This window comes from Trachurus trachurus, assembly GCF_905171665.1.
Source record: "Trachurus trachurus genome assembly, chromosome: 15".
NCBI classification, from domain to species: Eukaryota; Metazoa; Chordata; class Actinopteri; order Carangiformes; family Carangidae; genus Trachurus; species Trachurus trachurus.
Genome location: NC_139906.1, coordinates 730,106 through 743,253, shown reverse-complemented (window position 1 = coordinate 743,253; position 13,148 = coordinate 730,106). Strand labels below are relative to the sequence as shown.

The 13,148-nt window shown below is 44.5% G+C and overlaps 2 protein-coding genes across 2 annotated transcripts; both read left to right on the top strand.

Moving 5' to 3' along the window:
* Nucleotides 1-521: 521 nt before the first annotated feature.
* Nucleotides 522-6,428, top strand: vsx1 (visual system homeobox 1 homolog, chx10-like; the record flags this gene model as incomplete). The annotated part of the gene is made up of 5 exons (XM_083988642.1): nt 522-996; nt 2,098-2,173; nt 2,709-2,832; nt 4,357-4,552; nt 6,103-6,428. The coding sequence occupies 5 exons, from the start codon at nt 522-524 to the stop codon at nt 6,426-6,428; spliced, it is 1,197 nt and encodes a 398-aa protein (XP_083844768.1).
* Nucleotides 6,429-8,761: 2,333 nt separating this feature from the next.
* LOC310998533 (uncharacterized protein) lies at nt 8,762-12,674 on the top strand (the record flags this gene model as incomplete). The annotated part of the gene is made up of 4 exons (XM_083988641.1): nt 8,762-8,961; nt 10,222-10,384; nt 11,270-11,328; nt 11,412-12,674. The coding sequence occupies exons 1-4, from the start codon at nt 8,833-8,835 to the stop codon at nt 12,672-12,674; spliced, it is 1,614 nt and encodes a 537-aa protein (XP_083844767.1). The 5' UTR covers nt 8,762-8,832.
* Between the last annotated feature and the right edge of the window lie 474 nt (nt 12,675-13,148).

Below are 13,148 nucleotides of genomic sequence, written 5' to 3'. Positions count from 1 at the left end.
ATAAAATGATTTATCATGGTTATCATTATTATTATTATTATGGTTATTTATTTCTCAGTGAGTTTAAAGTGAAAATGTTTTAATTCTTCATTATTGATCATTGATCCGTTCGGTTCCTCGAGGCCTCGGACACTGGATTAGGAGCTCGTGCCGTGGTGCAAACAACAGAAATTAAAAACACACACACACACACACACACACACACACACACACACACACACACACACACACACACACACACACACACACACACACATTTATAAGAGAAGTAAATCCTGATCGGATTGGAGGAGGAAAATTGCGGCAATTAATCCTCTGGGATTGAAGGAGAAACGAGGCCACGCCCACTCTCACTTGTCTCTCACTTCTGATTGGCTGCGGCCGTGACCTCTGGAGCTTTGGAGCGGGATAAATGGACCCGAAGCCCGGGGGCTCCCAGACCAGAGAGACCTAGACCCTGAGAGACTCAGACCAGGACTCAGAGAGACTCAGAGAGACTCAGAGAAACAGAGAACCAGATGATGAGCAGCATGGCGGCGGCGGCGGAGCTCTCAGAGGAGAAGCCCCGGGTGAAGCTCCTCTCCCCGGGCTTCGGCCTCGACAAGGCCCGGCTCAGCAGCACCGGACTCAGCGGGTCAGGACTCAGCTCCTCCGGGTTCAGGTCTAAAGGCTTCGCCATCACGGAGCTGCTGGGTCTGGAGCAGCATCAGCACCAGTCTGGACCAGGACCAGCATCAGGACCAGCAGCACCAGAGCCTCAGCAGCAGCAGCCTGGTCCTGGCTCAGGGCTGGGGGGCTTCTCCTTCCCGGGGGGCGGCGGGGGGCTGCCCCTGGGCCTGGGGGGGCTGGGGGGTCTGGGGTTCCTGTGCAGCCTGGCGGCGCAGCCCGGGGGGGGGCCGTGCTTCCTGCCCGGGGCGCTGCCGCTGCTGCAGCCGCGGGACCGGTACCTGCAGAGTCTGGACCACAGCCTGCAGGAGCAGAGGGACAACTACTCTGGTACGGAATCATCCTAACCCGGTCTAACCCGGTCTGACCCGGTCTGACCCGGCTTCTGGCCCGGCTCGGTTTTACTCTGATGCAAAGGAGGTTCAATCGAAAGCAACTGGACTTAGTTATTACTAATAACCAGGGCCGTTGCTAGGAATTCTGGCCCCCCTGAAAGAATACTAAATTGGGCCCCTGACTTTCCCTCTTTTTTTCTTAGACTATGTATGTATTATCATTTTTTCTTATTTAGCCTACTTTGTTTTGATGCTAATGCAGCATTACTATGAGTATCAGTCAGGGTCTAAGCAGAATAAATCAGTCATACAAAGATTAGACTACTGGGGTTTTTTATGGGCCCCACTGGGCGCTGGGCCCCTAGAGTTATCATCACCTTTCTCCCCTAGACAACGGCCCTGCTAATAACTTATAACTAATAACTAATAACTAAGTCCAGTTGCTTTCGGTTTAACCTCCTTTGAGAGACTGAGACCTGGACAAATGAGAATCTGCACCGGTGTAACTCAGTGTTTTAATGTGATGAGACTCTTCGGGTTATCTCGGTTTGTTTCGGGTCTGAACTCAGTTTCTTTCACTGTTTTCGTTCTGAACCTTTTCAACTGGATTTTTTACATTTTTATTTTATCAGAGTTTTGGTTTTAGTTCGGCTCAGTTCGGCTCAGATCGGCTTCGGTCTCTGTCATCGCTGTGACAAAACAAACAAGAAGAAATGTTCGTTTCTTCAGCCCGGATTTTTACTGTTTTCCCTCTTTTCTGACCTGGAGCTTCTTTATTTATTTATTTTATTTTTATTTAGGCCTTTAAAAAAAACACCTTTTGACTCTAAATGTAGGCCTATTTTTTCGTTGGAGTTTTATTTTATGGTTCAGTTGAAACTCGTTCGGCTTCAGTTTTAAAGGTTCAGAAAAATAAAAATCTGTCGCAGCTTCAGTTCGAGTTCAGGAGAAATTTTTCTCTTCGTTTTTTATTTGACGGTTTAAAAATGTTGATTTAATTAAAACTTCGTTAATTAGAAAAATAATGATAAAATAAAATAAAATAATTTGAAAATGAAAGTGCTGACCGTGTTGGTCTGTGCTCTTCCTCCTGAAGATGAGGAGTGTCTGTCGGACAGGAACGACTCCAAGAGCAACGGGAACAACCAGAAGAGGAAGAAGAGGAGACACAGGTCAGTTCATCTTCATCTATTCATCATCTTCATCTTCATCTTCATCTTCATCTTCATCTTCAGCCTCACTCAGAAACAGAAACTTGATTTAAACTCTGTCTCCAGTCAAATCTGAATTTTTATTTTCTTTCTATCTATCTATCTATAGATAGATAGATAGAAAGAAAATAAAAATTCATCTATCTATCTATCTATCTATCTATCTATCTATCTATCTATCTATCTATCTATCTATCTATCTATCTATCTATCTATCTATTCATGAGCTCATGAATATTAACGATTCATGCAATAAAACTGATCTGTTGGTTCATAAAAAAAATAAATCTAAATCAATACCATTTGAACCAGCAGCTACAAAACAATTAACAATATTAATTTCTGTTCCATTTCTGACATTTTTTAAAAATTCAGTTTTTTATTTTGTCAAAATAAAAATGTATTTTATTAAACAATCAAACAAGAAGGATTTTTTTTAAAAAAAAGAAGAAAAAATCATCTTTATAATGATGCTGAATGTGTTTTCTCTCTGCAGGACGGTGTTCACCTCCCACCAGCTGGAGGAGCTGGAGAAAGCCTTCCACGAGGCTCATTACCCCGACGTCTACGCCAGAGAGATGTTGGCCATGAAGACAGAGCTGCCTGAGGACCGCATACAGGTGAGGACCTCATCAATACACCTGATCAATACACCTGATCAATCAGCTGTAACCACCTCACACGGCTCATCATCACTATAATAAACACTATCATGGTTTTTAAAATTAATCTAAAGTGAATCAAGAAATGCTTCCCCGGATTAGATAATGGACGTTGGCGAAGCTGCTTTTACATATTAACAACATAGGCCTAAATAAGCCTAGAGTAGCCTACATGTTAGAGCTTAAAGAGCCTTGAGGTACAACATTGGTTAGCTATTTATTTATTTAAAAGGAAGATAAGAGCAAAGGACTTTTATTTTTTTTAATATACTGAGAGTGAACTGCATGAAGCAGTTTGACCAAAGGAAACAATCAAATAAACCAACATGAAGAGCATGAGTTTAACAACAGAACAAAGTTTAGAGATGAAAGACTATAACTTTTATAAATAGGGAACAAATACATATTTGGTATAAGTTATAGAGTAAAGAAAGGCTGATAAAAACAGTGGAAATATTTAATCAAATTAAGGAGATGAACTAAATGAACTAAACATTAACACACACAGATACATGAACATGCACCACCTTATATTTTCTTATTACGTAGTTTATTTTAGTTTATTCTATTCTATTATTATTAGTTTATTTTTTAGTTTATTTTCTTTATACATATATTTACTTTGTGAATATATACCTGGGAAAAAGGAGGAGAAAAAAAAAGCAAGGTACAAAGAAAATGAAAAGACTGATTGATGCCTTACAATGAAGTATTGGTAACACTTTACAATAAGGGTCCCTTAATTAACATTAGTTAGTACATTATTAAGCATGAATTAACTGTTTACAGATATATTAACAATCATTATTATGTATTACTTAGGATTAGGAAACACATTAATTAATGTAGCCTATTAGTAAGACGTTAATTAATGTTTACTACTCAAAGTTAGTTAATAAATTATTAAGTAATAATAAAAGTTAAATAATGTAATTAGTTATAATTATGTATGCATTACTCAGCATTAATTAGCACATTAGTTTATATATTAATGCTTAATAATGTACTAACTAACGTTGATTAAGAGTGTTACCGAAGTATTTATTTAAAAAAAACACAAAAACCAATAATAAAGTGATTAATATTAATAGTTTTGTATCAATAGAAACAAAACTCAAAGCTCAGCTGCAGTACTCATATTATTCCACAGTTTTACTCCACAAATGGTGATACAGAAACTTTTCTTTGTTGTGCGAGCTCTACCAACCTTTAGATTTGATTTCTCTCTTAAATCATAACCTTGCTCTCTTTCATGAAACATTCTCTGAATATTTCTTGGTAGCAGATAGTTCCTTGCTTTATATAATACTGTTATAATGCTGTTTTATGCTCCACCAAATCAAACTATTTCAGAGTTTTAGATTTCCAAAATAAGATTTCCATTGTCAACTACATTGGCAGTGTTTATGTCCCTTGTGCAAGAACCCTTGTACTTCTTTATTATGTGGGCGTAAATAAATATTTCCAATGTGTGTGTGTTAGGTGTGGTTCCAGAACCGGCGGGCCAAGTGGAGGAAGCGTGAGAAGTGTTGGGGCCGCAGCAGCGTGATGGCCGAGTACGGCCTCTACGGGGCCATGGTGCGTCACTCCATCCCGCTGCCCGAGTCCATCCTCAACTCCGCCAAGAACGGCATGATGGGGTCCTGCGCCCCCTGGCTGCTCGGTGAGCCGCATACACGTCAGTGCCACGCACACACCACACCGCACAGCACACACACACACACACACACACACACACATCAACACACACACCACACCGCATGGCTGCACACACAACAACACACTTTAACAGAGTTTAACCCTCCGATGTCCTGACTTCTGCAATATCTTTTTTGTTTTCTCTAACACAGTTTCAGTATAAATTTGAATCTTCTTTACGGCTCAAAAGCTGAAAATAAAGGAGACTGTTTTTGGAAATTTTAAAAATTCCCTGTGAAAACAAATGTTTATTGACATGGAAAGATGTTTCTCAGAGTCTAAGATTCATACAAACTGTGTAATATATGAGTGAAAGTGTAGATCAGTGCATAATAAATGCCTGATATCATCTAAATATTGGATGAAAAGTGCATATCATACAAAAAGGTAACAAAGGACATATTAGCAGCAGTTACAAAAATAAGAAAACAGAAACCAACCTGCATCAACATAAGAGAGGACAGAGAACTAGCAGCAGTTATAGCAGTAAAAAAATAAGATAACAGGTAACAAAGCTATGCAGCGCTGCATGACTTTGTTACCTGCATGAATAGACCGAATCTCCTTGTTGTTTACATTCTACTTCCTGGTAGAAAACCAGCTGTAATTTGAATGAGATCAATAGTAACGAACGAGAGTTTAGCTATAGGCTATATCATATTTTTCACGCCCTATCACCGTTTAGACAAATCTGAAATGATTGAAGAAACATTACTATTTCTGTGTGTGTGTTTTGTGTTGCTATGTGTTGTAATTATTCAGTTTGGGCGAATCACGGTGTCTAGAAAGCATCAGTGGCTCAGCTGACAGGGACAGCTAACGGTAGCTAAGCTAACGGCGGTAGCTAAGCTAACGACGGTAGACAGCTAGGCTAGCTATCAGGACGTCAGCTGTTAAAACCCTCCCGTTGTGGGACACGACATGAAACTACTCCAGTTAGCTCAGTCATGTTGGAACTCAGATATCCGCTGGAGAAAATATTTTTTCATGGAGCGTTTATTGAGTCACTGAGTTATTAAAGTTAAACAGGTAGCTAACAGTTAGCCCGGCTAATCTATGATAACCATGACTCATTACAAAAATGTGCACACATAAATAGTAATGTTTGTCCAATCATTGGTTTTATAAACTTTACAAACATCAGATTAGTCTAAACGGTGATATAGTGACATGAAAAATTAGATAAATATAGTGAAACTCTCGTCTGTCACTATTGTTCTCATGCTGGTTTTCTACCAGGAAGTAGTTGGAAACAACAAGGAGATTCGTCCTATACAAGAGAAAACAGAATATTAGCAGCAGTTTCACAATAACATTTTTATATGAACACACTGAGTTACAGTTAATAATGTAATAAAACAAAGACACAGTCACTGTTCAACTCTACAGACGCTGACTCATCATGTGACATCATCACACCCAGACACAGATGAATGAACATGAACATTAATGACATTAATACTAATGGTGTTAGTAGGTGAGTGTTGCAGACTGACTGAGTCTCTTCTCCTTCTCTGTCTCCGTCCTCAGGGATGCACAAAAAGTCTCTAGAAATGGCCAAGAAATGTTCCAGTCCTCCGCGGTCCGACTCGGTCCACTCCGACTCCTTCTGCGACGCCTCGGAGCGACGGAGCGGCGGCGGCGGCGAGGCCCGGGAGGCGGAGCGGGAAGCCAGACAGGAGGAGGAGGAGCTACTGGAGGAGGAGGAGCTTCTAGAGGAGGAGGAGGAGGAAGAGGAGGTGGCCATCGACCTGTCCAGCTCCTCCAAACAGCAGCAGGAGAGGAGGGGCAGCGCCTCGTCACCACGACGACACAGCGGCAGCGGCAGCGGCGGCGACTCGGACGAACACAGCTGAAGGAAGGTCGACGTGACGTTTCTGTTCTGGGGAGCAAAAAGGACCGGCCAATCAGTGACGAGCTGTGACATCACGTGTTACTATGCAACGTTCAGACTCTTTATGTATTATTTATGTATTTATTTATGTATTTATTTATTTATTCAAAGAGGCACTTAGTGACAGAGTGCTTGTGTTCAGGTACGTCAGTGATGCGTTGGCCTGGGGGCGTGGCCTGGGGCCAGGGGGCGTGGCCTTGTCCTTCTATGCAAATTAATGTCGACTGGCAAAATAATGAAATATCACATTAATTTCTAGTTGCTACTGTTTTTATACATTTATATGATAAACTACTGAAGAGGACCCGTCTGCAGGGACACAGTTATAATATATTTACATAATATAGCATATTAATTGCAAATCGATGGAAAGTTAACTCATTGAGTGCCGCGCTCCTTTCCAAAGTTTTAGTCAAGTGTACCGGCAATTTAGACCATTTTTGACGGTTTTTGTAGAGCCACAGTGTATTCTATATTATTGCCACCAACACATACTGTGGCTCATTTGAAAGGTGAAACTTTCTGCTTCAAATGGCCACAAACCGTTTGTTTCTACGAGCCTCCGTTCCTGAGAAAAGTCAAGCTAACCATGGCTGGGTTTCACCAAAATCCCTGCTTTTTTTCTAGAAAAGGAGATACAGCGTCTTTTATGAAAGGTGCTCAACCTTTGGGAACGAAAAATGAGAAATTATGTGGTTGGCACTCAATGAGTTAATATTGAAACTCTGTGATTATTATTGTTCTTCTTCTCATTATTACAGTAACTTCTCAGATTCACATACTGTGGAGTCGTGTGAATGATTGTTGAAGGTGTTTTAAATCCGGCCGCTTTATGCAAAATAGGCTAAACACCAGTTTTAATTGATTTATTCAGTTTTAATCTCCGTAATCCACTTGGTTTAATATATATATACTTTTTAAATTCTCGTTTTATGGCACATTGCAAACTTTAGTTGGGTTGCAAACTTTAGGCAGATCACAATACGGGTATGGAGCCGCGAATAATAAACACGAAGACCGACTTCCTGTTGGGACTCATGGCGGCGTCCTTGTCCCTGCAGACGGGTCCCTGTCAGACTATAAGCACAGGGTGATAATATTTAATCAACACATATAAAATGTGACATTAAAGTGACAGTATTGTTTACTCAAAGGCTAATGTGTTAGCTTGTGATTAAATTATATATATTAGCATATTAGCGAGCTAATGTATGAATGTTACTTCTGTTATCTTCTTCACGGCTTCTCAACAACGAAGTGACGTCACTGATTCTGCTAAAACAGTACAACAATATGTTAAAATCACGTTATAAACATGTCTGTGCTCCCAGGATGCTAACGTCGTGCTAACGCCGTGCTAACGTCGTGCTAACGTCGTGCTAACCTAACGAGGACTGAGTGGGACTGAGGGGGGAAACGTGTTGTAAATGAACTGTCTGTGTGTTTCTCTTTGTATTGTTCTGAGAGTATGTTTTATATCTGTGTTTTTGGAAAAATAAGAGACTATTCAATGTTTTAATCCTGTTGGTGTTTTATAGTTTGACTCTGTCAAGCTCCGATCAGACTGAAGCTCTGTGATGGAATGTAATTTAAATGTAATATTTAAAAAAAAAAGTTTCTTTATTATTATTATGATTATTATATGGATGTACAGGTGCAGGGTGAAGAATAAAAAAACAAAGTATTTTTTGAAACACTGGACTTTTGCATTTAAAAATATATATAGGCTATATATATATATGTATTTTGGGGCTTTTTGCCTTTATTTGATTTCTTTTTTTTCAATTTATGCTCAAACCACTGAGCTAAATGGCATTCCAACAATGAATGCAGTTTTATTTAGGTTTTAATTACCCAGTCTAAATATAGTTAATTACATGTCACAGCATCAGTATAGTGAAATCTAATGGGTATGTCATGTCAATAAATCCAGGAAGTGGATTTTCAGTAAAAGGTCAATTCATGGATGTACTGTATTATAATCTAATAGATCCATGGGTCAATTCAGTAAAAGAAATCTGTGGCCGTCAATATGGATACAATCATTTTTAATTATGTCCAAAAAAAAATAAAAATAAGCTAGAAGCAATTTTAAATTTCGATTTCTCAGTTTTTATACATCTGTTTTGATGATTGAAATCAAATAATTAAAGTAAAACCATGAGTAAAACGAGACAAAAACAATGAAAACCTGTTGAAAACCCACTGTGGTCGGTAAATCAGACCCGTGCTTTTACTTTGGAAGGTTTTTGACCGCGACCGTTGGATGAGACAATGACGTCACTTCCGTTTCCCCCGCAGCAGCCCCCTGTTAGCTGTTTGTGTGCTAAGCTAACCAGCGTCTCTCAGGGAGGTAAATCTCCACCATGGTGGATTTAAACACGTTTAAAAACGAGCTGACGTTCATCGTCACCAGCCTGGCCAAGGCGGTGGTGGCGGAGATCTGCACCGCGGCGGAGAAACTCAGTTTAAACAAACCGAACTCCGAGGCGGAGGTGAGCTAACGAGGCTAACGGCTAACGAGGCTAACGGCTAACGGCTAACTCTGGGTTAACTGTTTAGGTTCCGGTGTGTGTGTGTGTGTGTGTGTGTGTGTGTGTGTGTGTGTGTGTGTGTGTGTGTGTGTGTGTGTGTGTGTGTGTGTGTGTGTGTGTGTGTGTGTGTGTGTGTGTGTGTGTGTGTGTGTGTGTGTGTGTCTTTGGGAAACTTTAAAGGGACAACGAGGAGTTTCTATTTGGTTATAAACAAGTCTCACGTTAAAGGATAATTTCCGTTTTTTACAACCTGGACCTTATTTCTAGCATAAAATAAGATCATTTTACTCACCCAGATAACTGTTGTGTCATTTGGAGTTGTTTTGACGAAATTAGCCCCAGTGGAGCGGCGCGTATATCTGTATAATGCGAGAACACGGGGCACGCAATGCAGCCTCTAAATAACACATTATCCGCCGCAAAACTCCTTCATTTCACCAATATTTAGTTCTGATAGGCTAGTGCTATTCCCCTCTGAGTCCGGGGTTAGCTGTTATCAACATCCGGGGTCTGTAGGTCGACCTACTGACCTCTGATCTGGATGATGTCATCTCTGAGCGCGGCGCGGCAAGGCCTGTTGCTACCGCTAATGCTACGGTTGGTTTCTGCGTGTTTCTGACTTGTCAGAACAAAATGAGCAGCTGGATGAAGTTCAGCTTCCACAGGCTTCCTCTCCTCAACCTGGACTCACTAAAGCTCCGGCTAGTTGAGATAAAAATGGACCCGAATGCCGAAGCAGAATGATTATTATCAGAATGAGCCGCGCGGCGCTCAGAGATCAGAGAGCACACTGATGCTGCATTCACCTGCAGTCGGGCAGACGGCCGTCACTAACAAACCAGATGTCATTTTAGTCACAGAAGTCCAGAGAAAGCCGGTAAAACAATACCACATCGCCATGACAACATATTGTCACGTGTATTGTTTTGCCTCGTGCTGACGGACCACTTGTTTACATAGAGGCTTGTGTATGTCGTCCGTCTGCAGTCTGCCCAATTTCACATGAATGCAGCATGAAAAATACGACTGATTTGCTTGAGATCTACAACCACAACGCTAGATGGGAGGAATTCCTACACAATGTACCTTTAACTTAGCCTGGTCGCGCCCACACTAGTGACGTCACGCCTCGCAAAAGCGCTGCTGACTTCTAAGTCGTGCCAACCAGGCTACCTTTAACTGTCAACTGCTATTAACAGATAAAGTCTCTCCCCCCATCAGGACAGACTGGGGGCTCTGGTCGACCGTCTGTGTGTTGAAGCGGTGGAGAAGATCCTGGAGATGGTGGAGGCTCCTCCTCCTCTTCCTCCTCCTCCTCCTCTTCCTCCCTGTGACCTCAGCAGCGATGGAGGGATGAGGACGCAGACGGAGGAAGGTGACGAAGGTGACCACAGTTCTTCTTTTCAAGGGTTTAGTGAAACCTTTATTCAAGTTACCACAAAATAAGGTCTGCAGCAATCTGAAAAAGGCTCGGCAAAAGTACGCAGATATCACATCACACACATCTCAGCCAATAAGAAGAGAGCAGTTATTATTAACTAAAGGTGCGTTCACACCGGACCTTTTGTTTTTCGAACGAGCGACGAGTTTACATGTTAAGTCGATGCAAACGAGCGATTGAGCCGTTTAATCGCCCAGGCGAAAAAAGCGCTGGGGCTCGGAGCGACGGAGCGGTTTTTTCGGAGCGATACGAGCGACAGCGGCAAAAATAAAAGGTTCGGTGTGAACGCAGCTTATTAGGCATAAATACAACAAATCTAAATCATTCATCATCTTATCCGCTGTATACACAACGACAACAGACAGTTACATTATTTTACCTTTACATTATTTACATGTAAAGGTAAATAAAGGTAGTCTGGCAACGAGCGGTAGACCTCGGCTCAGTCCAGGGGGCGGGATGAAGGCTGTCTTTCAAACTGCCTCTGCACCAATAGGGTAGCGCTACGACCAATCAGAGCAAAGAGCAGGATGACGTTAGCCTGACAAGACAATTAAAATGTATGTCGTCATGGTGTTAAGCCGCCCAACGACTCTCTAAACAGATAGAGCGCTGTGATTGGTCAACACAAACGGTGTTCCAGACTCAAAAAGTTCCTATGGGTCGTTTCTAGACCCACCTACGGAGCAAAGAGATCTGCTGCTGCTGGGGGGAAGAGAGATTTATAGGCTAAAATAAAGGTAAATTATTTTAAGATTAAATTACCTTTACATTATTTTATTAACTGTGATTGATTGACAGGTGTTTCTTGTGTTGTCTCAGCTGCAGGTGAGGACGCAGCAGCTGACTCCGCCCCCGGGGAACACACCTACATCCTGGTCTACGGGGTCAGTGAGTGATTGATGCAGCAGAGTCAGACCGTGACCTCTGACCTCTGACCTCTGACCTCTGACTGTTTCCTGTCTTTCAGGCCGCGGCGCCTCAGGACTCGTGCGTTGTGCTGTCGCTGCAGAGCGCCGCCACCGCCGCCGCCGAGGGATCAGCTGACCTCACCGCTCCTCCTCCCGCCACAGGCTCCGCCCCCTCGCCGCCGCTCCAGGCCGACCTCCCCGACCACGAGTACGCTCGGCCGTCCTCGCCGCCGCCCGGCGCCGCCCCGGCAGCGCGCAGCAGGAAGCAGCGCCGCGGCCGCAGGAGAGCGGCGCCCCGCGTGGCCCCGCCCACGGGGACGGATGACGACCACCACCGCTGCTCGCTGTGCTCGATGTTGTTCCCCAGCGCAGAGCGACTCTCCGACCACCAGGGGAAGTCCCACCCCCGCTGCTCCGTGTGCGGCGAGCGCTGCGGCGGCGTCCTGAAGCTGCGCGAGCACGAGCTGCGAGAGCACGGGCTGCTGCCGTACGGCTGCGACTTCTGCCCCAAGACGTTCAACCACCGCGCGCACCGCGACCTGCACGTGAAGGCGCGGCACACGGGCGAGAAGAGCTGCCACTGCGACATCTGCGGTAAAGGCTACTCGTCGCTCAGCGTGCTGAAGACGCACCGCGTCACGCACTTCGACAAGACCTTCACCTGCGACGTGTGCGGGAAGAGCTTCTTCCACGGCTGCCACCTGACGCGCCACCAGCTGCAGCACGGCGCCGCGCGGCCGCACCGCTGCTCCGTGTGCGGGAAGGGCTTCACGCAGGCCGCCAACCTGCGCAGCCACGAGGCCGCGCACGCCGGCGAGCGCCAGCTCTGCTCCGTCTGCGGGAAGAGTTACCGCTGCCTGAAGAACCACGTCATCAGCAAACACTCGCACGAGCTGCCGGCCGACCAGCTGCCGGCCGCCGCCGCCGCCACCGCCTGCTGCGACGTCTGCGGGAAGAAGTTCCCCAACGCGTCGCAGCTGCGGCTGCACCGGCGCGGCCACACGGGGGAGAAGCCGTTCCACTGCGACGTGTGTGGGAGGAGCTACCGGCTGAAGGAGCTGCTCCGAGACCACCGCTTCACGCACGGCGGAGAGAAGCCGCACCGCTGCTCGCTCTGCAACAAGAGCTTCAACACGGCGAGCAGCTTCCTGCGGCACCGCAGCATCCACAGCGGAGCGACGCCGTTCAGCTGCTCCGCCTGCGGGAAGCGCTTCCGCCTGCGCAGCTTCCTCAAGGCTCATCAGCAGACCAGAGCTCACCTCAAGCAGACGCAGCTCACACAGAACGCTGACGCCGTCGCCACTGACGACGCCGAAGCCTGACACGCTGAGGTCACAGTGTGGTTGAGATCTCTGACTGCACAGACGGACCAGTGAACGCACCACAGGGTGATGTCATCAGTCCAGGTGACTGTGATGACATCATCAGTTTGTTTCATGTTGAGAATAAAAAAAAGTGACAAATCTCTTTCGACTGTTTAGTTCCTTTGGTGTTGAGAGTGACTTTCAAAATAAAAGTCCCCAGACTGATCCTGGATCTGAGAGTCAGAAACACTGACGACGCCTGAACGCAACGTCTGAGTTTATAAACATAAACAAACTAATCACCAGTCGTTAATCCACTAATACCTCTAATACCTCAGGTCAGATCAACACAGTTAATCCACCTGTGTGTGTGTGTGTGTGTGTGTGTGTGTGTGTGTGTGTGTGCTGCTCAGCGTTAATCACCTCGTTAACTCAGCAGGCGTCAGAATTAACGAGCTCGTTAACCTGAGCTCTGGTTGGTGACAGCGATGC